Source organism: Pleurodeles waltl, chromosome 5 (genome assembly GCF_031143425.1).
Source record: "Pleurodeles waltl isolate 20211129_DDA chromosome 5, aPleWal1.hap1.20221129, whole genome shotgun sequence".
NCBI lineage: Eukaryota > Metazoa > Chordata > Amphibia > Caudata > Salamandridae > Pleurodeles > Pleurodeles waltl.
Window position 1 is genome coordinate 350,303,535 of NC_090444.1, and position 24,888 is coordinate 350,328,422.

General features: G+C 43.3%; 1 protein-coding gene across 2 annotated transcripts in view; it reads left to right on the forward strand.

Annotated features, from left to right (window-relative positions):
• KIF16B (kinesin family member 16B) overlaps nucleotides 1–24,888 on the forward strand; it is a 1,953,564-nt gene that overhangs the window by 361,376 nt on the left and 1,567,300 nt on the right. For both annotated transcript variants that reach the window (XM_069234094.1, XM_069234093.1), the window contains exon 7: nucleotides 21,695–21,837. In XM_069234094.1, the coding sequence (XP_069090195.1) occupies nucleotides 21,695–21,837 (143 nt within the window). The remainder of the gene's footprint in view (nucleotides 1–21,694; nucleotides 21,838–24,888) is intronic.

The following is a 24,888-nucleotide window of genomic DNA, read 5'->3' on the forward strand; positions in this document are numbered from 1 at the left end:
AGCAGGATGTAGAAAGCAAAGTCCAGTCCTTTCACTCCCAGGACAGAATCAGCAAAGCAGGCCAGCACAGCAAAGCCATAAGCATTGTGGCAGTCCCTTTAATGGCATCTAGTTCTTCTTCTTGGCAGACTGTTCTCAGTCCAGAAGTGTTCTGAAGTTGCGTAGTCAGCAGTCCAATACTTATACTCATTTCTGTCTTTGAAATAGGCAAACTTCAAAGGAAAGTCTTTGTAGTGCACAAGACCCTGCTTCTCCCTGTCCTGGCTCCAGGCACACCAAGGAGTTGGATACTGCTTTGTGTGAGGACAGGCACAGCCTATTCAAGTGCAGAGGTCAGCTCCTCCCGCCACTCTAGCCCAAGAAGACACATCAGGATATGCGTGGCACATCTTAGCTCCCTTTGTGTGACTGTTTAGAGTGAATTCGCAAACATCCCAACTGTCATCCTGACCCAGAAGTGCCTTGTACCTTTGCTCCACTTCCCTTCCCACCAGTTCAGGGGTGGTATCCTGAGACTGGCCACTCAACTTATGGTATGTAACCATTTAGTTACTATCTTGTCTAACATCAAGCAAATCGTATAAAGGTCAATTTCTCCATTTTTAAACATACATGATGAGTTTTGATCAGTATCTCCCTTATTCAAGACTCCTTTCTGGATGACTCTTTGAATGATGATCAGATCATAGCCTTACTCAAGAAAACCCACTGAGAGAAATGTAAATGTGTGGTTGGTCGACTGGGGTATGAGCCCTGGTCAAGCAACAGCCACAGTTCTTGCAGGATGAACTACAAAAACTCACTAATTTCAACTGTGCTTAACCTTGGAGAGCTTGACTCAAAAAGCAGTCGGCTAAACTTAGAAGTTAAGTGTTAAGTATTTATGCAGCACACAAATAGCAATTACAGTGAAAACACAGCACAATAAAAATCTCAAACCACTTTTGAAAAATAGAGTAAATTCTAATACATTATTTGACACCAGAATCATCAAAATCCAATTAGTAGAACCTGAGGTATGAAAGGGCACATTTAGCACCACAACCAAAGGTCCAGGAGTGGATGGAGACCTCTTGGGGGTTCAAGACTCACTCAGGCTGGGTCCAGGTGTGCATACAAGATGATGGGACCCTGTTATGTTCCTGTGGCTCTGAATGGGAGGCCAGCAAAACTAGCCTTGGAGTCACTTCTGGACGTCCTGGGTGTAAGTGAAGATGCAGGGCTTCATAGCCTCTGAAGGTTCAATGCAGGTTTCAGGCAGTAAAGCAGTCCTTCCAAGTACAACAGAAATCTGGCAAGGTGCACAGCAGGTCACAGCAGCAGGCAGTCCTCAGAGTCCTTCTGCAAGTCCAGTAGTGAACTGAAAAGTTTGATATGAGAGCCCTAATTTTATACCCTGGTGCCCTGCTCCTAGAAGTTGGGAGATGTTTCCAGATGGGTTCTTTGAAGGTTCAGGAGTTTCCTGGCTCCTAGCTGGCTTCACTGGCGACACAGGGTCATTAAACCTGTTGTGTGGTGGCAGAGCACAACCCATTCAGGTGCAAGTGGGGCTGTGCTTAGCTCCACCCCCATCATTTCAGTTAATGGCCCATTCACGCTCTGCTAATCCCACTTTGAGTGACTGTCTGGGAGGAATTCACAAAGTCCTAAACTATCAGTTACACCCAGGCATGTGACCTAGGAGGCCGCAGGCACAGATGGCTGCGGATAGGAAAAATACCTACTTTCTAAAAGCATTTTCCAACTTGTAATGATGAATCCAACTTTACCATTTCAGTTCATGGACACCAAACATGAGATAGCTAGCATCTCTGCTTTAGGAATTACACTTATTAAATGATGTAATAAGAAATCTGCAGTGTTATCCTAAGGGACGGGTAGGCTTCACAGTAGTGAAAAATGAATTTGGGAGTTTTTCACTACTAGGACATGTAAAACTAGAGAGTGTATGTCCTACCTTTTAATTGCCTAGCACCCTGCCCATGGGCTACCTAGGGCCTACCTTAGGGGTGACTTAAATGGAATAAAAGGGGAGTTTAAGGTTTGGCAAAGAGTTTTAAATGCCAAATTGATATGGCAGTGGGGCACTGCCTTCAGGCTGCAATGGCAGGCCTGAAACATGTTTTAAAGTGCTACTTAAGTGAGTGGCACAATAAGTACTGCAGGCTGACTGGTAGCATTTAATTTGCCGGCACTGGGTATATGGCATACCACTCTACAAGGGACTTACATGTAAATGAAATATGCCAATCAAGTATATGCCAATCAAATGATGTTTAGGGAGAGAGCAAAAACACTTTAGCACTGGTTAGCAGTGGTAAAGTGCACAGAGCCGTGAGGCCAGCATGCAAACAATTAGCAAAAAGTAGGGGACAAATGGCAAAAAGTTTAGGGGTGGCCCATCGAACTCATTCCCAGCACCCATCCTAGATTCAGGCCAATGTTTAATTTCCAGCATCTAGCCAACCCTCCCCGGCTTATAAAAGCTGTAGAAAGATAGATTACCAACCAAGTGAATTATGTCATTGCCAGGAAACCTTTGCTTTTAGACTGTGAATCAGCCTTCTAATATTGCTGTCTGCATTGAAACTGCAAACTTCAAGTTATTCAGTGACATGCATTGTGTCTTGGACAAAGGAGATCCAGGTTTGCTTATTCTGTTTGATTTATTGGCAGCTTTTGAAACTTGACCACAGTAGGCTCTTCCTTTTTTTTTTTTGTGGTAAGGTCTTTATTTGGTTTAATTCCTTCATCAGAAACAGATACAAAGTGATTAGTATTGGGAACTACACTTCAGAAATAAATGCAGAGCTATGCTCTGTAACAAAGGGTTCATTTACAGCCAGTGCCTTGTTCAGTCTTTATATGGAGCCACTAAGCATGTTTCTTGGAGACACATTCCAATATGGCGTTGACACAGGTTTGTACCTGCAGACAACTACAATAGATGACACTGTAATTTCCCATTCTTTCCTATGGAGTCTGCAATAATGGATGAATACGAATTTTCTTGTGTAAATCCTCAGAAGACTCAGGTCCTCATTATACAATGGGATTTATTTTTTCAACCAGACCATAACAAGTTTGCAGTGTCATCTGCCGTCTTGCATCACGTCTTCAAAAAATCTCAGGCACCTTCTCTACCCAGACCACTTGAAAATTTTGTAGCACATCCTCTTTATATTCAGACAAGTTGGAAACTCTGTCTTTGTAGGCTCTTTGAATCTCTAGCTAAGTAAATCTCAGAATAATCTTTCACAGATGCTGCCACTTTTTCTTTCTCTTTTAAAAAAAAAAAAAATCAGGATCTACAAAAAAAAAAATAACTCACTAACTAGGTTTTGAGAGTGTAGTTCTGAGTCTGTGAATTCTATGAAGAAAACAGTTTTTTGTTTGTTTGTGAGGGCAGTATCTGTCCCTCTGGGGCCCCTGTGTGTCCTTCCTGAGGGTCACGGCTGTTCCATCACCCCCTTTATATCCATCCTTGCACTTATTTCTAGGATACAGTCTTTGGTGCTTGACATTCTGTAAAGGCCACCGCAACAAAATAATTCTGTTTATGCCAGCCAGTCAGATCACTTGGGTTCCCAAACTCCTACTAGACATGGAAGAAAATGGTATCTTGACTAATCAGATTTTTTAAAAACAAATCCTAAAAGGGCATCAGTGTGTGAACTGATAGTACAGATACATAAAAGGTTTCAGCTGATTAACCATTCCAAGCCCACTCAGCAACTTCCTGTAACGCAAGTATGTCAAAAACTACTGATCGGATAGCCACCAATTCAGAACTGCCAAAGCCAAGAGTTCTGCCATTTGGTTTGAGAATGTTTGGCTCATTAATAAGCCCATATGTTTTGCTTATTGACAACTCTGTTTTGGACCTTTATTGTGGGAGAGTCTTCCTACCTGAATATCACTCAAAATAGTTTCATGAGAAATTGGACTGCGTCTGTTCACTTCCAGTGCCCCCCCTTTTAAGATAAGGCCATGCGACACTGCTAGGGTAAGGGGCTGGTTACACATGAACACGTGTGTGCACGGGTATAGGTTGCATGTAGGAGACTACAGTGGTGCACAGCCTGGTAGCTGCACACAGGTGACCTGTCTATGCAATTTTAAACTGAATTCAAGAGATGTGGCCAAGCCGGCGACCAAGATAGCCACACAGCATTGATGCTCCCGGGCCTTGTCTGAGACAAACTACATCATCAGACTTTCTATCGATGTGTTTTTTTTTTGGTTTTGGCCCTTGAGTGACCCTACAATGCCCAGAAACTGTTGCTAACATGAAGATTTGTGTGGTCAGCTGCATGGGGGCTGTTATGCACGTTGTGTCTGCCGAGTGCTCTGCTGCTGCCCAGTGTTGTCCACGGATGCCCCGCAGGGACAGGGCCAGCAGTTGAGCCTGAGGTTAGGGCTGCTGTGTGAACTGGCGGGAGATGACGATCGGAGTGGACATTTGCTGATGCTGGATGAAATGTGCAGTGGCCTTGCTATGCCCCTGCACCCAACGTCAGCTGAAAGACTGTTGTGACCAGAAGGTTCCATCAGAGGCCTGGCATCGGGGCAGCCCGCCCACACCCTTTTCTTTTTCCCACCCCCTAGGTCATACCTGCCATAGCGACAATAACCGCCTTCTGTTTCCTGGGTGCGGAGGCTCTGTGGAGGGCTGGGAAGCGAGCGGATCCCCCTCACCCCCATCACTGGCTTCAAAGTCTGCCTGGGCCTTGCCAGTCTGGCTGCTGCTACACATTGGAGCGGTGAGTGACTATCTTGCTGGTCCTAGGGGACTTTGGCTCTTTCTACTGGGCAATTCTCCTTTATGCTGGAGAGCCTTGATTGCCTGCCTGGCTGGGCAATTATTTGCTCTTTTGGTTCTGCACATCTCGCCATTGACCTAGCATCGTCACTTATAGTGTAGGCATCACTAACCCGCTGGGCCTGTCAACTCACATTGCTGTAGCTTACTTACTTCAGGCCTTACTGATTAGGAGCTAGGTTGGACAGATGTGGGGCGGGGAGGTTTTAAACAAAAGCAGCTGAGCTTCGATGCTGCCCGCACTCCCCGCTGACATTCATCACTGTCCCTTGATGGTAGTGCTGCCATTATGTCAGAATAGTGGGCAGGGTTCAAGGTGATTGACACTCGATTTGATGCTTTATCTAGCTCCCTTGACAATATGGCTCAACGTCTTTGATTGTCACAACACCAGGTAAGATGGCACCAGATAAGATGCCGCAGCGGGCAGGATCTCGGACCTGGAGGATGGGAACGTCAGTCTGCATAAATGTCTGAAACGTACTGAACATATTCTCAAGACCGTTGCTGCTACAAATGAGGACTGGAGGTGCGCTGTTGGTGCAATGACATCCGTATAGCTGGAATTGCTGAATCCACTAACAACGGACAGATGGATGTTTTTGTGGAACAACTGCTGATGGACCTGTTTGACCAGAATTCTTTCACTAATGCCTTTGTAGTCAGGAGGGCGCATCGTTCCCTTGACCCGCACCCGATCCCGGGTGCAACTCCACAGCAGATCATTGCAAGGCTACTAAAGTTTAGGGATTGGGACAAGTCTCTTCAACTTGCCAGAGGTAAGGCCCCCTGCACTATCAGGGCTCAGTGATCTCCCTATATCCCAGCTACACACCAGTAGTTCAAGAGGCTGGTTGCAAATTTAATGATGTTAAATGTATACTTCAAAAGCGGGGCCTTAGATTTGGGATGTTATACCCGGCGCACCTGCAAGTGGAGGTAGGGGGCCAGCCCTGTTTTTTTTACTACCACAACTGAGGGGATGCAGTTTTGTAAGCAGTTTGGACCATATGACCCCGCCCATGGGAAGGAATGTCACTCAAATGCCCCCACTGGTTCGGGCCTGGTACCCGATGTCTCCCACAACCTAAATACTTAGCTCGCATTGATAACTTGGTGTTCAATTGCATATTTCTATCACATTTCTTGTAATGTGGATGTGTGCATGCTTATATTTGTATTCAATGTGCCATTTATTTGACTTCCCTATTTCATGACCACTGATCTGATGATCCGTTATTGTTTCAGATTGTATTTTTTCTTACTTGCAGCTTGTCTCACAGAATGTTGTCCCCTCCCCAAGGTGTATACCGTTAGGTTTATGTTCTTCATTGTTTTATGTTTACAATAGGTTCTCCGCTATCTGTTATTGCTGGAGTGGGTGAGGGGTGGTTTTGGTAATGGGACTGTTCTTTGTATTGTTGAAACCACCATGTTGATATGTACTATGACATACCAGACAGCTGTTTCTCAACCACACATGTGATTCATACAACAGGGACTGGGACATCACCTTTAAATAAGGTACAAGCTTTCGGACTTAGCTGCATGTTGTGGAATATTTGCAGAATAAATAATTAGAGGAAAGGGAAACGGGTACTGACTTACCTTACTAGACACGGAGTAAATGTGGCCTTTCTTCATGAGACCCATCTTTTCCCCCACACTGTCTTGCACCTATGCCTCTGTCTTGGGCGCACATTGTTAATTTTCTTATTATAGTTCATATTCCCCAGGGGTCTGTATCCTAATACATAAACAAGTCCCTTTTCAGTGCCCTAGTGCATCATAGACACAGAAGATCGCTATGTACTAGTCTATGGTACCTTGGCGGGTAAGTCCGTCCTTTTTGAAAATGTCTATGCTCCTAATATTGACTGCCCTGAGTTTTTTTTACTCTTGCAAATTGAACAATATCAAACGAACTACCTTATAATGGGAGGCGATTTTAATATTGCTTGTCAGCAATAGACTGTGACTCTATCGGTTCACCTTTCGTAACTAAGCCGCTCTCATTACATACCCTAACTAACTTACTGGAGACACTACAGTTGGTTGACGCCCGGTGCCACAGATGCCCACATGGGCATGACTACACCTTTTATTCTGCTCCATGCAATGTGCGGACTCGTATTGACCATTGGTATGCGTCGAGCGGCGAGCTGCCCTGGCTTGACACTGTCTAGCATCTTCCCCGTACACTCTCGGACAACACCCCTGTATGCATAGCGCTTAATGTGCCCTGTCATACCCCCTTGGCTAGGCAGTGGCACTTTCCTAAAAATACGCTCCATGATACTGTTTCCCACACAGGTTTGGGATGCAATAGTGGAAAATTTTGCCACCAATACCGGCTCCGTGATGCAACATGCTACACCGTGGGAGGCCTTTGAGTCCTATAGAAGCTAAGTTTGTATTGCAAAACATTCTGGGGGTCCTTCAGAGTATCTGAAATGACCATGCCAGAGGTTACATGCCATAGCCTGCCTATGCATTGAGGGCATGCGCACAGACTGTACACTATCATTAAGTCCTCCGTATCAGGCTACGCATGTGACCCGATTGATAGGACTGTATGGAACAGACATCACAGACGGTGCCGCAATACTTAGTTTGTTTACGTCATAGTATTAAGTCCCTACATGCATTTTGATTGAACGGCAGTCCATCAGCACTTGATGACTAACTATCAGAGTTGGCCGTGGTATGGCTACAGCCACGACAGCAGCGGTTTCTAGCTGCTCTTGTCATATGTGAAGAAGTATCGCAAGCAATAGATGCGCTAAGCGGCTCCAAGGCCCCGGGACTTGACCGATTCACAGGGAACTTCTATAAAGCCTATAAAATGCTATTGGTCCCCCATTTATTGGAGGCCTACAATGAGTCTCTGGAGTGGGGTGCACCCCACGCTGCGCGAGGCAGTGATTACGTTACTTCTCAAACCTAATAAGTCCCCCCCACCATTGTACATCCTATTGTCCTCTATCACTCATGATCCACAACAACAAAATATTAGCCTAGGTACTGGCAGCCCGCCTTTCCCTGTTGTTGCACTGCATAATATCACCAATGTGATCTGGGTTTAACCACACTGCTCCAGCTCCATTATTCTGCATAGTTTTTTTGCTGTGCTTAATCAAATACCCCCAGCTGTCCCAGTGGTAGCTGTCTTGTGGGACCCAGAAAGAGTGTTTGATTCCCTTGAATGGGCTTTCTTACACACTACTCTTGCAAAGCTGGGCATTCCTAATAGCTTTAGGAATCTTGTCAGCCTGCTGTACACAGATCCGTTGGCCAGGCTGCGGGTAAACAGTACACAATGCAAGACTTTCCTATTGACGCAGGGTACCCAACAGGAGTGTCCCCTTTCCCCTCTATTGTTTATTATTGCTATGAACTCGCTCGTCTGCCACGTGCAGGAACAACATCCCCAGAGGTCAGCTTCCCCCGTGGGACACTGTTGGCTTCTCTCTATGCTGATGACATTCTCTTACTTGTGAAAAAACCCACTGCCATTCTACTCCTAATTGTTTGAGAGGTGCAGTGCTTCAGAACTTTCTCTGGGCTACATATAACTTGGAATAAATCTGAAATATTTCTGCTTACGAATGCTACAGTGGTGTGTAATCTTGAATTCCCCTTATAGTGACGCACAGACTGCACCAATTATCTGGGTATTTATCTCCATAGAGAGTGCTCTGAGGTAGTTAGGCGTAATTACAGGCCGGCTCTGGATAGGCTTGAAATGCAGGTGGAGCGCTGAATTAAGCTCCCGTTTGGAATGGCTCGGTACATTGCTATTGTTAAAATGGTTGCCTTACCCAGGTTTCTGTATCTGTTTTTAAACATTCCTATAGTGCTAACGGGTAGCTTCATCTCTACATTGTGGGGGTTACTTACATAGCTCATATGGGACACTCTTACACTTCCATATGATAGGAGTGGGTTCGAACTACCCCATCTCCATCTATACTATTTAATAGAGCAGGCCCATTATGCCTATCACTGGTACCATCCTGATTCTAGACTTCCCTTTCTTAAGCCTGAGAGGGCTTAACATCCCCATATTTCCTTACCTACTATATTGCTGCATGGGCTCCCACGTATCCCAACCGTAATACAAATTGTTGCTACCTCTAGTTGGGCCTGGTTCAATTTGCTGCAATACATAGGAGGTGACAACCTTTATTCCCATCATATCCCACTTGCTAACTACTCGTGGCTCCTCCTTACACAGGAGCACCTGGTTCAGCGTACACTGCGGGTGCATGGCTTGCTGGTGCTGTCGTTGTACACAGACTAATCTAGTTTCTGGTAACCACTGCCATAAATAGCTCCACTATAAGTATCTCAACAGGGCATACACAACCCCAGGGGCACTTGCCAAACTTTATCCCACCAGACCGCATTGCTGCCCTAAGTGCCATGCTTCTGAGGCAGACTTCTTTCACCACTCATGGACTTGTGGGGTGATAGCTACCTATCGAGGGACATCTACGCAGCGTTGTCTCAAATGCTTTGTCATCCGCTAACAGCACTGCTGGGATATGTCAAACCACTTCCACAGGGCCTCCGGTGATACATTGCCATTGTCCTTCTTATTGCTAAAAGGCAGATTTCATTACATTGGGGGCGGTGACATTTCCTACTGTATCGGCCTGCCGAAAAGACTTGTCCTATTGCAATACCACCTCTGAGCTTTTTGCATCTGTGCAACCTCCTACCTACTGCCCCAAGGATAAACAGCAGCCATTGCATGATTATCTTTTAACTACAACAACTACTGAGGCCGATATTGTGGCCTAAAACTGTCCTTGGTGCCCGTTACTGGGGTTGGTACTATCCGGATGCCTGTCCTTAGCGCTATACAATCTTTTTTTTTTTGTTTTGTTTTTTTTTGTGGTTTTTTTGCAAGTCACTTACAGTCTTATTTATTTATCTTTTCTCAGTTATACATTCTCTTCTTGTGTGTTTTATATTACTTTGTGTTTTTTTCTCTGCTCTGTGCTGTGCTGGATATATCACACATGGATATTTCTACTGTTTCCTTGCTCCTATGGTTGGAATGGCTTTGATTTTTGTGTTGTACTTTTTTTTATAAAAGGGTAAATAAAGCTTTAAAAAAACTGAATTCAAGATGTCAAAATTCCCATTTTGACAGGCCTATGCCTTCTTTTGAAATATCATTAAGTCACTACTATGTAGGCCTTATTGCCCATCAAAGCAGGGTGCAGTAATTTAAAAGTAGAACATGTTGAAATTAATGTAAAACCCTCTTTCATGGTAAGATTGGTTTTTAAATGATTCCTCTAGAAATGCCACTTTAGAAGGTTTTTTATAAAGGAACAAGGGTCCCATAGATAAAAGGACTATAGATTTAAGTACCACAGAAACTCACAATGAAGTCTATGGAAAACATGCAATAAATCAGTATATTTTTTCCAAACGAAAGTAAGAAAACAGTGTGGTGGGGAAACAAAAACGTCTTGGAAATCATAAATCATAATTGCTCTGGCATACCCCACGTGACAGAAAGCACAGTTAATGTCACACTTTTGCAGTACTCTTGCTCATCTCAAAACATATATTATTGTACAGAGTCCAAGTACTGAATGTCGATGACGTTTCAATCCCTTATTTGATTGTTCGGATCATCATCAGGACCTAAAAATTATGCCTGAGATGCACATAACTAGTCAGTGACTATATAACCAAGGCAAGAATATACCTTTGTAGGGACATCTATCAGTTAAGAAGTCCTCAATAAATCAACCGTAGTTATGATCCTCAATCAAGGCCCTCAATGGGCAATTAGTAGTAATTACTTAGGGCAAAACAAGTTACTGGATGCCCCCATAGGAACCAAAAGAGTCTCAACAGCATAAGGTGTACGCATGTGCCAGCATGCAAACAAGTTATTTGCAAAGAATGCCTGGAACCAAAAGCAGTCATGCGCCCCATTTTAGAAGGTTGGCATTTTCCAGCCTAAATTTTGAGAGTTTCCAGCTGCCTGGGCTGGTGATGATTGACCCACAGGGCAATATGTATTGGAGCAAGATAGTGCACAAAAGGGCCTGGCTGTAGAGGGGGGAGTGGGTCTTCCTGACAGGATAGCTGAGAAGGATATGTGCCCTGTCCTTAATACACTTTAAAGGGACTTTCCCCAGACCACACAAAGGGTCCTGTTTGCAGCCTTTTGTTTCGGTAGCCAAGGAAGAAGGGAGAACTGTCCAAAACCAGTATTTGGGTTAAACAGAGAGCTGTCCCCCACTCACATGCTGGACTGAGCATAAAAGTGGTATCCCCAGAACATGAAGGAGAGCAAAGGCCTGGATTGTGACAAAGGCAGCGCCATGAACAGCTGGAAGAACAACCTCCCTTCCCCCCCCAATTTCCCTGATAGATTAAGGACTCTGGAGCTGACCCTAGGACTAGTGAATCATTCCAGGGCCAGTGATGCTGAACCCCTTTGACTCCTAGGGAACCATTTGGGGGAAGACTTGAACTTCACTGCCCACCTAGATGCCCTGCAAGACGGTCAGGAGGCCATGGGGGTCTGCAGAAGGCACAGTAATGGAGAAGGCTGACGCAGGGAGCCAATGAAACCAGCTCCCCACAGAGTACACCATTTTTTGGAGGCCAGGAGCCCTGGTGAAAATGCTTCTGGTGGCTATAGCTCCCCCGCCAGAGTAAAGTGAGGCCAAAATTATTTCATTGAAGTCCGGCCAATGGACAGGAGCTATTCACCTCTAAATCTATGTGATCTTTGACCCCGTCACCCTGCAAGAAATCAAGTGCATGCACTCCATTGAAATCCTCGAAAATACGGGCAGAGTGGGTTAGTGCCCAGGGGTCAGCGCATACTAGCTCAAAGTTGCAGCTGAGCAGGCGTACATGGAACCCCTCCCACAAGCCCTCCCATCACCACCACCACCAAACCCCCCAACGTGTATTGCCCCTGGGTGGCTGGCGCACACTTCAATGGCTTCTGAAACCACATTCCCAGACCCCGACACAGCAGGGGAGAGCATGGAGCGCCACCACACTGTATACTTGGGTGCTGCCGCCTCCCACTCCCCGTGCTTCTGACTGGAGGCAGGTGGTAGGCCCAGCACAAACCACAGCCTGCCTGCAAGGATGTGGGTGGGAAAAATGACCAGCCAGTACTGCACAGTGTGAGCCAGGTGGAAAGCTAGTAGGACAGAGCAGGAGTAGGCTCCCTGCACTGCCCCAACATGGGATACTGCTTGGGGTGTCCAGGGTGGAGTCGGGGCACACCTTGTGATAAAATAAAATAAAAAAGTGTCACAGAGCTGTTGAGCATGAAATACCCCATAATGGTCTGCAGGGCCTGAATTTGTATATTGTATTGGCTTGTGCTGGCCCTAAAATGGACAGGAGCACCACCAAGATGTCTAAGGAAGTGCTTGACAGCTGCAGGAGCGCAGTGGCTGCCTCCATCTGGTGTAACTTTTAAAAGTAACCCTGCATCACCCAGGGTTCATGACTTGGGTAAACTTTACCTTAATGTTTTGAAGCTTTTTCTAAGCGGAAGCTTTAGCTCTACAGCAAATATTGCAGGGAATCTCTAGTTGGCTGCATAGCTGAATTTGTACTCAGTCACATGTTACGTAGACTTTCAGTGTTTTATTGAGAGCATTTTACTGACAATGATTTTTGATTAACTGTGCAGTGCTTTGTGTTTACAGTAATAATTGCACTTAAACAAGGTTTCTGATTTCAGTGATAGAATAATGATTTAACATTTGGTTATTTGTGTTATAATGTGGTAACCCCTTTACAATTGCACTGGTCTTGCCTTGTATTATTGTTGGGAGTATCCCTTGGCAAAGCTACATGGCATGCCTTATTTATTGATGTGGTGGCCTTTGACAGATCCAATAGGCTTGCTTGATATTGTAATGTGGTGACTCCTTGACAAAGCCCATAGGTCCTCTTCATTTAAAATGATATCCCCTAAATTGTGATGTTCTGTTACTGGAAGGGACACTGTGATTGTGGGGTTCATGACCTAGTATTGGTCAAAGGCATATATTTGTAGATTAATGTGAAGTATTAAGTGCTGTGTGCGTAATAAATGTACTTTTCCTGTTTCAAGAAAAAGCACTGCCTTGAGAATCTGTTTTGAGTGTTATTATTGCATGCCAATGAATGAAGATTACTAGCCCACACCATAGGCCTTGGACTGCTTTGCTTCTCTAGCCTGAGAGAGTTACGTGCTACAGTGTGGTGCTTGGTTCCCACTGAGGAGGCAATTGGGGACTCACATCCTGCACAAGTGATAACCCAACTTCTTGAACAGGTGTTCAGAGACGGGCTCAACAGTATCCAGATCCAGTGCGCATTGATTACATTTTTTATTACAATTTTTAAAAGTTTTTTTATTGGTTATTTCTTCTTCAAAATAATTCAGACAAGCAAACAACTATGCATCAGACACCTGAGCAAATACTGATTAAACAGTGGCACTTGCAATAAATAATAAATCATGACTCCAAGTTCCTGGGACACAAGAGAGCAAAAACATCAATGAGCTCCCACCCATTCACCCCCCCCCCATTTAAATTGATTCAATTTAGGACAATCCCACAGCTTGTACAACAGAGTACCATCCAGTGCACACCCTCTCAGTCAGTGTGGGCTGTCTGCTCTACCTATTTTGTACATTAGTACTCATATATAATATGCCCTATGACGTATTTTGAGTTGTATCAGGCGGAAGCTTGTTTTCATTGCAACCACACCTAGGAACCCTGGCGCTGCCATCCACTCGTCTTCATCCGAGTTCCCCCACCTTTCCTGTAGGTGTGTGAGTAGGTTCTGTGTATTTCTCATAAGGGAGCCATAAATAAGTGAGACTAGTTTTTTTCTTTATTTTACTGCCCAGCAGCCTACTCTCAAGAAGGAAGTCTTCCTGTGTTTCTTTGTTATGTGGTGTGCGTTTCTGCAAGGCGTGTCTTAGTTGTATGTACCTTAACCACTGTGTGTTATGCATTTGATATTGTCACTGTAAATGTTCAAATTATACTATTCCGTTCGCATTGCACATGTCTTCCAGTGTGGATAGGCCTATCATGTCCCATCCCTGAAAGTTCCCTCTGATGCTCTCTAGTTGTAGCCTGTCACCCTTCCATAGCAGGGTCCTAGGTGTTAGCCTGTTCTCCCAGCACATCTCTTAATTTAGTTTGCACCATGTGTCGATCATGGTCCTTGTTCCCGGGCCTGCCAATGTGCCCAGTGTCCCTCCATAGAGGGACACATAGTAGGTAACTCCTGGGCCCCATCCCCTCTCTATCCAGCCTATAAACTGGGTCTTCTTGTTCTTGGCACGCCCAATCGCTATCCACTCCCACTTGTGCTGCTTCGTAGTGTTTGGTAAGGCAATTCCTCCCTCATATTTGCTATGTTGGAGTGTTGTCAGGGCTATAAAGGCCCGTCCTCCCTCCCATAGCAGTATTTTGTCCACTTTATTAAAGAAGGCATCCAGGATCTTCTATGTGGAGTTCTGGAGCAGATAAAGTGATCAAGGCAGCGCTATCCTTTTGAACATGGCTGCTCTACCCAATAATGATAGTGGTAGCCGACTCCAATATTTGACATCATCCTCCAGTTTCTGTAGTAGGGGCAGAAGATTAGCAGCACAGTGAGCACCCTCTGATGTAGGGACCCTTATTTCCAAGTATTTAAATTTATGGGGCTCTATTCTGAGCAGGAGTGGCAACTTCTCCCCTTGATCCCAACCACCCAGTGGGAACAGGAACGATTTGTCCCAGTTTATCCTGCATCCGAAATACGTGCCAAATATTTTAAATATGTCTCCCAATCTTTCCAGTGACTGGTCTGTGTGGGTCAGATACAGATGTCATCTGCATATAATGAAATACACTTCTCCCATCCTCTCACGCGCAGCCATCCCCATATTAGTGGGTCTTACCGTACCCATGCAGCCAATGCCTTCCCCGCTAGGGTGGACAGCATTGGCGACAGTGGGCATCCCTGTTGAGTTTCCCTCCTCATTGGAAATCCCTGGGAAATTCTACCATTCAGTTTAACTCTTGCTCTAGGGTTAATGCATATAAGCTTTACCCATCTGGTACATAGGGGGCCAAATCAAATTTTTTCAGAAGCCCAAATATGTATGGCCATTCAGTTGCATCGAACGCTTTCTTGGCGTCCAGGGACACAATTGCTCTGGGGTCTCCCTGCCTTTCCGCTTCAGCATTATTATTATGCAGCCTGCAAAGGTTTCATTTTGTCAAGCGGACTGGTATAAAACCGTTTTGGTCTGGGTGTATAATGTCACGCAGTCTATTTGCGAGGACCTTCGTGTCGGCATTCAGTAAGGATATGGGTCTGTATGACCAACATCCATCTTTAGGTTTGGCTGGTTTTGGTATGAGAATAATTGTGGCCCTTCTCTGGTCCTCTAGGAGCTCGCCACTTTATACGCTTCTTTGTATGCTGGTCAAACCGATTTGGCTACTGTGATAGTCTAAGTAAAAGTTGGGGCATGGAGCTTTCCTCGCTTGCATCTGTCCCATTGCTAGTGTAATTTCTTCCTCTGTAATTTCCGCTTCTAGAGTTATTCTCTGGTCCTGCGTTAATTGTTCAGTAGGGCAGTCAGCGATGAATTCTAACACTTCCTTTGTAGGGGCTGTGAGCATTGAATTATAGAACGCCTCCATATAGTCGACGAAGACCTCTGCCCCCCTCTCGCTAGTTGTTACTACGTCCCCATTGTCTACAATTATGCTCCAAACATGTTGATTCTCCCGTTCTTTGTTCCTTATCCATGCCAGTAGTTTACCGGCCTTGTCTCCCACTTCGTATATGCGTTTTTCTTTAGCAATATGTGTAATGTTTGCCTCGTTTCTAGCAGTCAAATAATAGTCCTCTCTCTAAGTAGTTCCAAGTCCCTTGCTAGTTGTGACGTGGGTCTCATTGCGTATACTTTATTAGATTGTATTATTTTATATCTAATTCCTGCATTTTAGCTTTGTGTATTTTCCTATCCTTGACTTCCCTTGCCTGTATTGTGGCTTTATATGTTGCATTGATTACATTTGATTAGTTTAGTTTTGCCACACATTACCTATGCTTTTATGTGGAAATATCAGAGCTTAAGGTTCTAAGAGAGTTCCAAAGGTTTGATTATGTGAACTCTAGTTGTGGGAAAGGAAAGCCCCTGCACACATTTTTCATGTGAAAAGAATTGATGATTTGTTGATATATTAACTCAGTTTATTATGACCGGTTTACATTTTGAAATGATGTAATGGCGGGTCTTTCACTGTTTCCATAAGAGTGTCCAAGCCACAGGGTCCTGTATGCGCAGTATACTTCTTTGTAGGTTTAGGGAGTGCAATAGGTACCCACACCATAGATTGGGGTGTAAGAGTGGTCCCTGCTTCTTGGGTTGGATATGATTGGGGGCTACAGAAACTTGTGCTTGCAATGGGCAAGGCAGATATCTCACAAGGGAGCCTATTATGAGTCATCCATTTTGAAGAATTTTTCCCACCATTGGTGCAGGCCAGAAACCGTTGGAAGGGAGGGACGGGATGTCCAGAAACAGTGACCCCCCCACCACAATGTATTTTCACACATAGGTAAGCTGTAACATCACAAATAATGATATGAGAAGGAGTTAGAGGATGGATTCGTGTGGTAAATGATGAACGCAAGACCTGCATGGCCAAACATAGCAGAGTAGGTAATATTTTTCAATCTTCCCTCAATGGAACCTCCTTCCTGAGTAAAGGATGGTAATTGTATTATGTTGATGAAGCACAGTTTTAAATATTGATGCCAAAATAGATTGGAAATTGTATGTGTAAGGAAATAATTTTTTAGATTGATCACTGCCCCCAGTTTTTGTGCTGATGCTGCTTTGCTTTGAATATGTATCACTGGCGCCCTACTAACCAGGCCCCAGTGCATGTGGTCTGACCTGTAAAAGATGTATACAATCTGTAGTATATTGTATCCTGTGTACCTGGGGTCTGTAAGTTAAATGGCACTAGTGGACTCCAGCACCTACTGTGCCACCACTAAAATTTCAAATTAAAGCTTGTCTTCAGGCCAGCTGCTGAAGCCTTGGTGCGCAGCTTTGAAACTGCAAACTCGACCTGGCAAAAAAAACGTTTTGCTGACCCAAACTTTCCTTCTTAATGCTGGTAAGTCACTCTTAAAGTAGGCTCTAATTCTTAAAGGGCAGATTGTGTGGTATTTAAAAAAGTATGGCATGTGTTTTTAAGTTTTACATGTTCTTGCAGTGAGAAAACTCTAAAGTCGTTTTTCACTATGGCAAGGCTGGCTCTCCTTGTAGAAAAAGCCTGGGTTACTTTATAACACCTTATAATGTATACCTTCAGTTTGGGAATAGGTAAAATTGTGGTTCAAACACTCAAATTAATTTAAAATCCAGTCTGATGGTAAAGTTGGATTTTAAATTACTATTTTGAAAATGCCACTTTTAGAAAGTTGTAATTTTCCTGCCTAAAGCTTTTAGTAGCCTTTTCAGAGGTAATCCACAACTGTCACTTGGCAGCCCTCTAGGAGTATGGATGGCTGCCAGTATAGGGAAAAAGGGCCTAGTTTGAGAGGAAGTATGACCTCTCCCTGACAGGATAGCCTGGGTGAAGTACCCACCAACTTCACAAGCTTCCATCAGGCATTCCTCATTCACAGGCAGATGTAACTGACACCTAAGCCCACCCCTGCCACTGTCCAGATTGCCAGGGTGGCAACAATCCCAGTAGAAGGAACCCTGTTCCAGAACTGATTTGCTCAAGGAGTTCCTCATTAACTTAGAGACATCTCAGAGGGTGTGCCCAATGCTCTTATCAAGTGAAGAAAGAATCTTCTGTGTTAGATTTTGGCAGAGCAGGGCACTGTGGGATTTTTTATGACCAACCATCAAAGAAATGATGTCAAAGTGGGTCTGGCTGGCCATGGGAGCTTTTTCCCTTTTGGACATGGAGTTTTCCCCACTGACTAGCTAGTGCCAGGCATAAAAGTGACATTTCTGGATACCTTATTCAGTACACTGATTGACCTGAGGAAGACAGAAAAAGGGCTTCAGTTGCTGATCCCCTTTTGACTTCAGAGAGGACTGCAACTACTGTAATACTAACAAAAAAAGGAAGGGACCGGGAGTATTTCTGGTCCAGTGTACAATCTCCCAGTAAGAATGATTATATAAAGGTACACTGTTCCAAAGGCACTAATATAGAAGGAAAAAGAATGAAAACAGGGGAGACCTGAAATCTCAGGAGCAAGAGCCCTCAAGCATCACTCTGGATCCAGAGTGATGCTTGAGGGCTCTTGCTCCTGAGATTTCAGGTCTCCCCTGTTTTCATTCTTTTTCCTGCAACTACTGTAACCTGTGAAGAGAAAGGCCTAAGGGCTGGACCTGCTCGCACTTGAACCCTGGGCAGAAGAGTGGACTCCAGGGACTAGTTAGCAAGCCTCCTGTTAAGCTAGAGGGCCACAAAAGCTGCAAGAAGCTCACCTTCTTGAATAGCCAAGTTGACCAGTTCAAACTGGATTGGCCCTTGATCCTTCTGGTGACTTCTCCTGAAGAGAGTCCTGACCCCCAAGTGGTGTCCCCAAGATCTTGGGGATGTTGGATAAGTGTGTACTCCTCCTGTCTTGCCCTGAAAATGGGGGTTTAGAAACTTTTCCATGGATTTTTTGCCAAAACATCCAGAGGCTACCACCGAACTGCCGCCAAGTCTCCATCAACTTGGTGGTTTGCCCTTCTGTAAGGATCCTGACTTCCCAAAAATTTTCTAAATCCTAAGGTAGAAATCATCAGACGCCAAAAGTATCAAACTAGCAAAGGACCTTTCTTGGTCATTAATTTCAAATTTCTTGCCCTTGGAACTTTCCTGCCAAATGTCAACAGCTTCACGGAAACCTTGTCTTACGGGTTATCCAGTCATGTGGATGCAGCCTTCTGCCTTGCACTGCTGAAGATTTTCAACTTCTGTTTCAGAGACGAACTAAGAAGGTAAAACTTTCCAACAGACCAAATCTAGTCCCTGTGTCCAATCCGCACTCCATTGCTTTTGACTTTGACCTGTCTAGCACAACTAGATAGCTGCTATTGGCTCTTTTAAACATATAAAACTTTGCAAACTTAGATCTTCGGTTCCCTACATTAAATTTGTGTTTTGGTGTCTATTTGCTCATTAAAATGTTCTCTATTTTTATAAATTGTGTATTTTGTTGCATTCTCTACTTTTTAACTGTTTTTGTATTGATACATGCTTTGCACAATTCTCCTGAGTTAAGCATGTTTGGTCTTTGCTACCAAGGGTTGAGCTCAAGTTTAAATTATCAAGCCAAAACTGAACCTTCTAAGGAACAGTACTGTAATTACTTAAGGAGGATTGTCATCCACGTCAACTAGCAATCCACTTTTTCCCAGTATGGTAAAAGTAGTAATGTAGTAGAGTGCATGACAAATGTGGTATTAGGGTTACATTAATGTATTACATTAATGCACTAAGAGGTACTGTCACTCATGTGGATGAACAAAAGTACTGTTATTTTTTAGGGAATATCTACAGTGGTGCAGAAAAGTAGTGTCTAATGTATCATAAAACATCCAATAAAAATGCTTATATGGTTGGCAAGCTCTTTTTAGCAGTTAATATGCTATAAGTAGAATTGTAAGGGAAAAGTTTTTTTTCAATTTGATGGAATGTAATGTGGTGTATACATTGCGTGCATTGCTTCATGAATAGGATAAAAAAAATCAAGAAAAAAGAATGTTTCTGAAAGGTAGTAGAAAAGTATTCCGAACCTGCTCATGTAACCATATAGTTAGCCTCTAGAGGGCACACCCACATGAAAACAGAATGGCACTAAATAATGCAGGGCAACCATATATTTAGCTGCTAAAGGGCGTGGTGCAATACACATTTTCAGGGCTGGCAGGCCTACTGCAACAATATGACAAACAAGGCCTTTATAACACAAACTACTCCCAACCGTAAAACAGAAGTTACACCCATGAGAGAGCTTAAGAAGACAGTGAATAGTGGGAGGGGTTATTATTTTTGGGGTCCCCACTAACTTAGTGTGGGGACCCAGAGATGACCTAGACAGAAAGAGTGTGTTGTGCTGAACGCGTTTGTGGTGGTCCCACAGGCTGAGTTATGGGCAAAAATATTTTGTAAAAGAATGCTTGCCAAGCATCATTGCTTGAGTGTCCAGAGTGCGGTGAATATTGTGGTATTGGCTCTCCCGCTGTGTCGGGATAGCTACTTTGATGATCTCTGTTTTTTATATAAAGCATTTATCAATTAGAAAGGTTTTTGTGAAAGCTATGGAGCGTGAAGGGTAGAGCCAAAAGAATTGACTGATTAGGTAACGGTGTGAACAATGTGACTAGCGCTTCAATACCGCCGATGGAGTTTGCTCTGCTGTTCTGCGCTGTTTATTCCTTGGCCTCCATGGAGCATGAAGGGGAGAGACAAAAGAAAAAATAGTTTGCCCACGCTGCAGTATATCAAATTGTGCAGTAATCCATGTAACAGGGTCAGTCTGCAAGGCAGTAACAAAACCGCCCCAAGGTGAGACAAACGTAAGCCATTTACCAATGACATCAAGGGATTTTTTAAAGGCAATCCCACGACCTAGTGAAAGTGATGGGCGTGATTAAAAGGCCACAGAATACTTACAAGAGAATGAAAAGCGCTTGCTCGCTTTACCTAAAGAGGAAGACAAACTGCCACTAAACTATATGCTTCTGAGGAAACTTTTACATTAAAAAAAACATTCACTGATGCAGTTGTTTTAATAGTGATGTCTTTAAACAAGCTTTCAGTTGAGCCACACATTTTATTATTTTTGAATGATACACGAATATATCACAATCTAACCATGCATTCAGATAAGTTGAGCCATGCATTTTATTATTCTTTTTGAATGATCCAAGAATAAATCACCACATAACCCAGCACTCCGACTGCAGGCAGCTATAATGTTACACTGTAACTTAAGCAATTTACAACACACCTTAAAAATAAGAGATGGCAAAATAATTAGCTAGGATTGAAGATATGTAATGTAAGCATTACAATAAATAGTCACACTTAGAAGCAGTTTTGTCACTGAATGAAAAGGGACCAACTATATTTAGGCACATGTGAACAATGTTGCTAAATTTTAAATGATAATAGATGAAACCGACTAACCAAAAATGTCCATCTTTGTGTATATTATGTATGATGTTTTTGAAAAATAATAGTCTGAGATAGGTAAAGTTATCTCAAAGGCTAAATTTAAATAGACACTAGTTGTAGTAAAGTTCTGACATGTGGATTCTTGCCAAATTGGGTATAATTTTGTGCAGCAGTTGTTGCTGTAATAGAGATAAAAAATCAGTGTCAATTCACACTGAAAACACAAATGTTCTCACCGTCCTAATTTTCGTTCGCTGGGTACATGAAACACACATTCTGAACCAAATACTAATGCTATTTGATTGGCTATGTAGATTCGTCCAACAATGCCAAACTTATTAGCAAACCAGAAATGCATTTTCAATAAAAAGCAAGCCTTACCCTGAACCACACCATTGATACTGCCGCCTGTGTAATATGTAGTGGTCCCAAGGACATTTGTTTAGTGCTAGTGCATATACACCATCCGGAAAGTACATTAAATAAGCTAATCAGTGGATATCTTGCCATGCCATATGATTTTGTGTTGCCTTCTATTTGTTACCTGCTGATGTTGCTATTAATGTGCCATGCTAGATTAGTTGCAAGTTTTTCAAGTAAGTAACTTAACAACTTTTCTGCAGATTTACATTTCTTTCTTTTCTGTGTCTTGCAGATTTGTCCAAGCACTTAGTTCAGAACTACGGAGATGTTGAAGAACTTATGGATGCAGGAAACATCAATCGCACCACCGCTGCGACTGGGATGAATGACGTCAGTAGCCGGTCCCATGCCATTTTTACGATCAACTTCACTCAAGTAGGTATTAGTGAAATGGACTTTAATCTCATGTTGCATGAGGCAGTTTGATAGTTATTTGAAAAGTGCAGTTGTCAATCGGAGCCCTTTGAGAACTAATTGCTGCTGTTGTCATTAAGAGAACAAGAAGGTGGATGTGTTACAAATGTTGTTTGGCTTTAATTAGAGCAGCATGTGTGATGAATGTTTCTCTGTATTAGCAATCACAGCTGTTTGTAGTTCTCTAAAAGAATGTTGTCAAAGGAGAAACTTCACTTTAGAACTATGTTCAATGGTTATAGCTACACCCTTTTATTACCTCCCCTTTCTCATTTTTAAAAAATATTACTTCTTATTAGTTTTAATGACAAAATATCACAATGACCTAGATCAAACGAAACAGAGATTAAAGCACCGGCACAGCAATTATTTCTTTAGATTTGTTGTGATTACATGCATAATGAGAGTACAGTAGGCCCCAAGAGCCACAGATAAAGTTTCATCAAACCATGACCACAAGTCCACTATTCTTTCATTTCGTTTCACAGCCTCTTCATTTACACACTGCCTGCTGTTCTGCAACACAGTAGTCCACCCTGACTTCACTGGCATGCAGCATCACGTTTCAAAATCAAATAACCAAGCCCAACATGCATTCCCGGTGCCCTGCAGAAGGACCATCCTTTCATTATGCCCATGAGGGCAACCTTAGGTTTTAGGGTGTTAGGCATGTGCAGGGTTCCGGCCAATGTATTCAGTAACTGAGGCCAATATAGTTGGATACATGGATTCTCCCATATCAGTTGATAAAATGCGGCTAGATATCCTGTGCCGGTTAGGCTACTGGCTCTTCCCATCTCTCACACCCAAATGGGGCTATAATATGTCCAGTGCAGGTAGTTAAACTGTACTGCTTTGAGATTTGAGGGCTAACCAGGGTTTGTGACACCATCCACACCTCCTGCCACTCCTCCTCATATGGCTTGCACAAGTCACGCTCCCAGGCTGCCCTTATCTGACCTAGTGGGTATGGGGAGTTAAGGACCAGGGGTCTATACAGCCTGGGAATTCCCTTGCACCCCAAGGGTTCTAACACAAATTTGGTGTCAAGAAGGTTAAATGGTGGGATTTTGTGGGAGTAAAGACACACACTCAAATTGTAGAGTTTCTTCAAGTGTATTATCAAAATGTGGGACCCCACGTCCAGAGCAGGCAACTCCAAGGAAGCTCTCACCAACTGCTAATTTAGCGAACAGGGCCCCTGAGAAGGCCAGCCAGGAACACGGAACAGGTAAGCAAGATGAACAATAACAATGTGAGCGCAGGATAAGCGTGAGGTGAGTAATGATAAGCCACGAGGTAAACAATGGTAGTGCTCAGTTGGTACATCATCTTCCCTCCTACAAAACAAACAAAAAAAAAACAGAGAGCAAACATTTTTTAAATAAAAACATCATAAAGAAACAAAACACCTAAATTATTAATGCATACAAAAGTTCTCAAGTCTCTCAGGTAAATTAACCTTACGCACAGATCTAGACCTGTAGGTGAAGTGATTACTGTCAAACTCTGTATTGGCTGAATCTGTATGTGAAGCATGAGTAACATTCAATGCAGAACCCAATTTTGAACTGGCTGAAGCTTCCACCAAAGGCACATCATTCTTACCACTTAGTGTGAATCTACCAATAACTATCGAGTGTTTTTTTTTATTTATTTTTTTAACAATTCTGACTTCCAGTAACACCAAGCTTAGAGTTCAGTAAAATGTCAGTCTGTTGAGGTGACAACTTCAACAAACTTCGCCTGCTTCACCACCCTTTTCCATCAGTTAAGACAGCTCCTTTAAAAAATGTGACAACTCTCGCTGGAGACATAAAGTTGGATTCCTGTTTCCTGACTTTGTAAGGTTTCCTCACAAGTACCCAATCTCCTGCATTCAAAATCAGCTCCTTGACATTGTTTCTTGTCAAAATGTTCTTTAGAACAACACTGCCTAGACTGAACCATGTCCGCAGCTTAGTGCATAACAACCTTATTAAGACTAGTAGACATTTTACATTTTAACCAATCTGTACATTGGATTTCTTTTCCTCAAATGCTTAAAAGGAGAAACTCCTGTAGTACTATGTAGTGTAATCAAGTAAGTTCATATCTTTTGTCTTCAAAAATCGTTCCCATCAACACCAGTCATCAAGGCAGTCTGAATTCCCTCCTTTACAAACCTAATTAACAGTTCCTCAGACACCTTAACAAAAGATTTACCTCCAGCATCCAAATTCCACTCATGAAACCAACCCTTTCTGTTACACCCTGTTATTTTTTTTCAAGTCCTGATCTATTTCCAGAGCTTGTAAGCACTCAGCTTTCAAAACTACTCCTTTATCCTTCATCATGTCATCCACTAAAGCCACATCATAGCATCCTCCTCTTCTTGATCAGCTGTAATGCCTGACTCTAAAGGCATCCTAGACAAGCAATCAAGTGTACTGTTGCTACCCCTGGAATATATCTGAAGGTAAGCGAAAATTCTTGGAGACATGCCAGTAATCTAACTAACCTCATTGAGGCGTTGCCTGTACCACTGCCATTCAACAAGTAAATCAAAGGATTGTGATCCATAAAAATGTCAAATTCTGTACCCCACAAAAAGGTTCTGAATTTCTCCACAGCCCAACAACATGCAGGAGCCTCACACTCTATCATACTATAGTTTGTCTCAGGCTGTTTTAAGCAAAGGGAAGATAAAAAGCCACTGTCCGTTCCTTGCTGGCAACCCATTATGAAAGAACTGCACCCAACCAATCTGACTTGGCATCCACCGCCACAAAACATTTTTTTTCTGAATCAAATGAAGTCAGAACAAGAGCAGAAGTGATCAGTACTATGATTTTTTAAAACAAATTAGTAGTTGCTTCAGTCCAGACAAACTTCACACCTTTTTTTAAGCAAACCAGGTAGCAGTTGAACAATAAAATCATAACCCTCTGTGAATCTAGAAAAGTTCTCACTAAAGTCCCAAAAAAGGACCGAAGGGGAGCCTGATCCTTTGGTGGAACAGCATCCTGAATA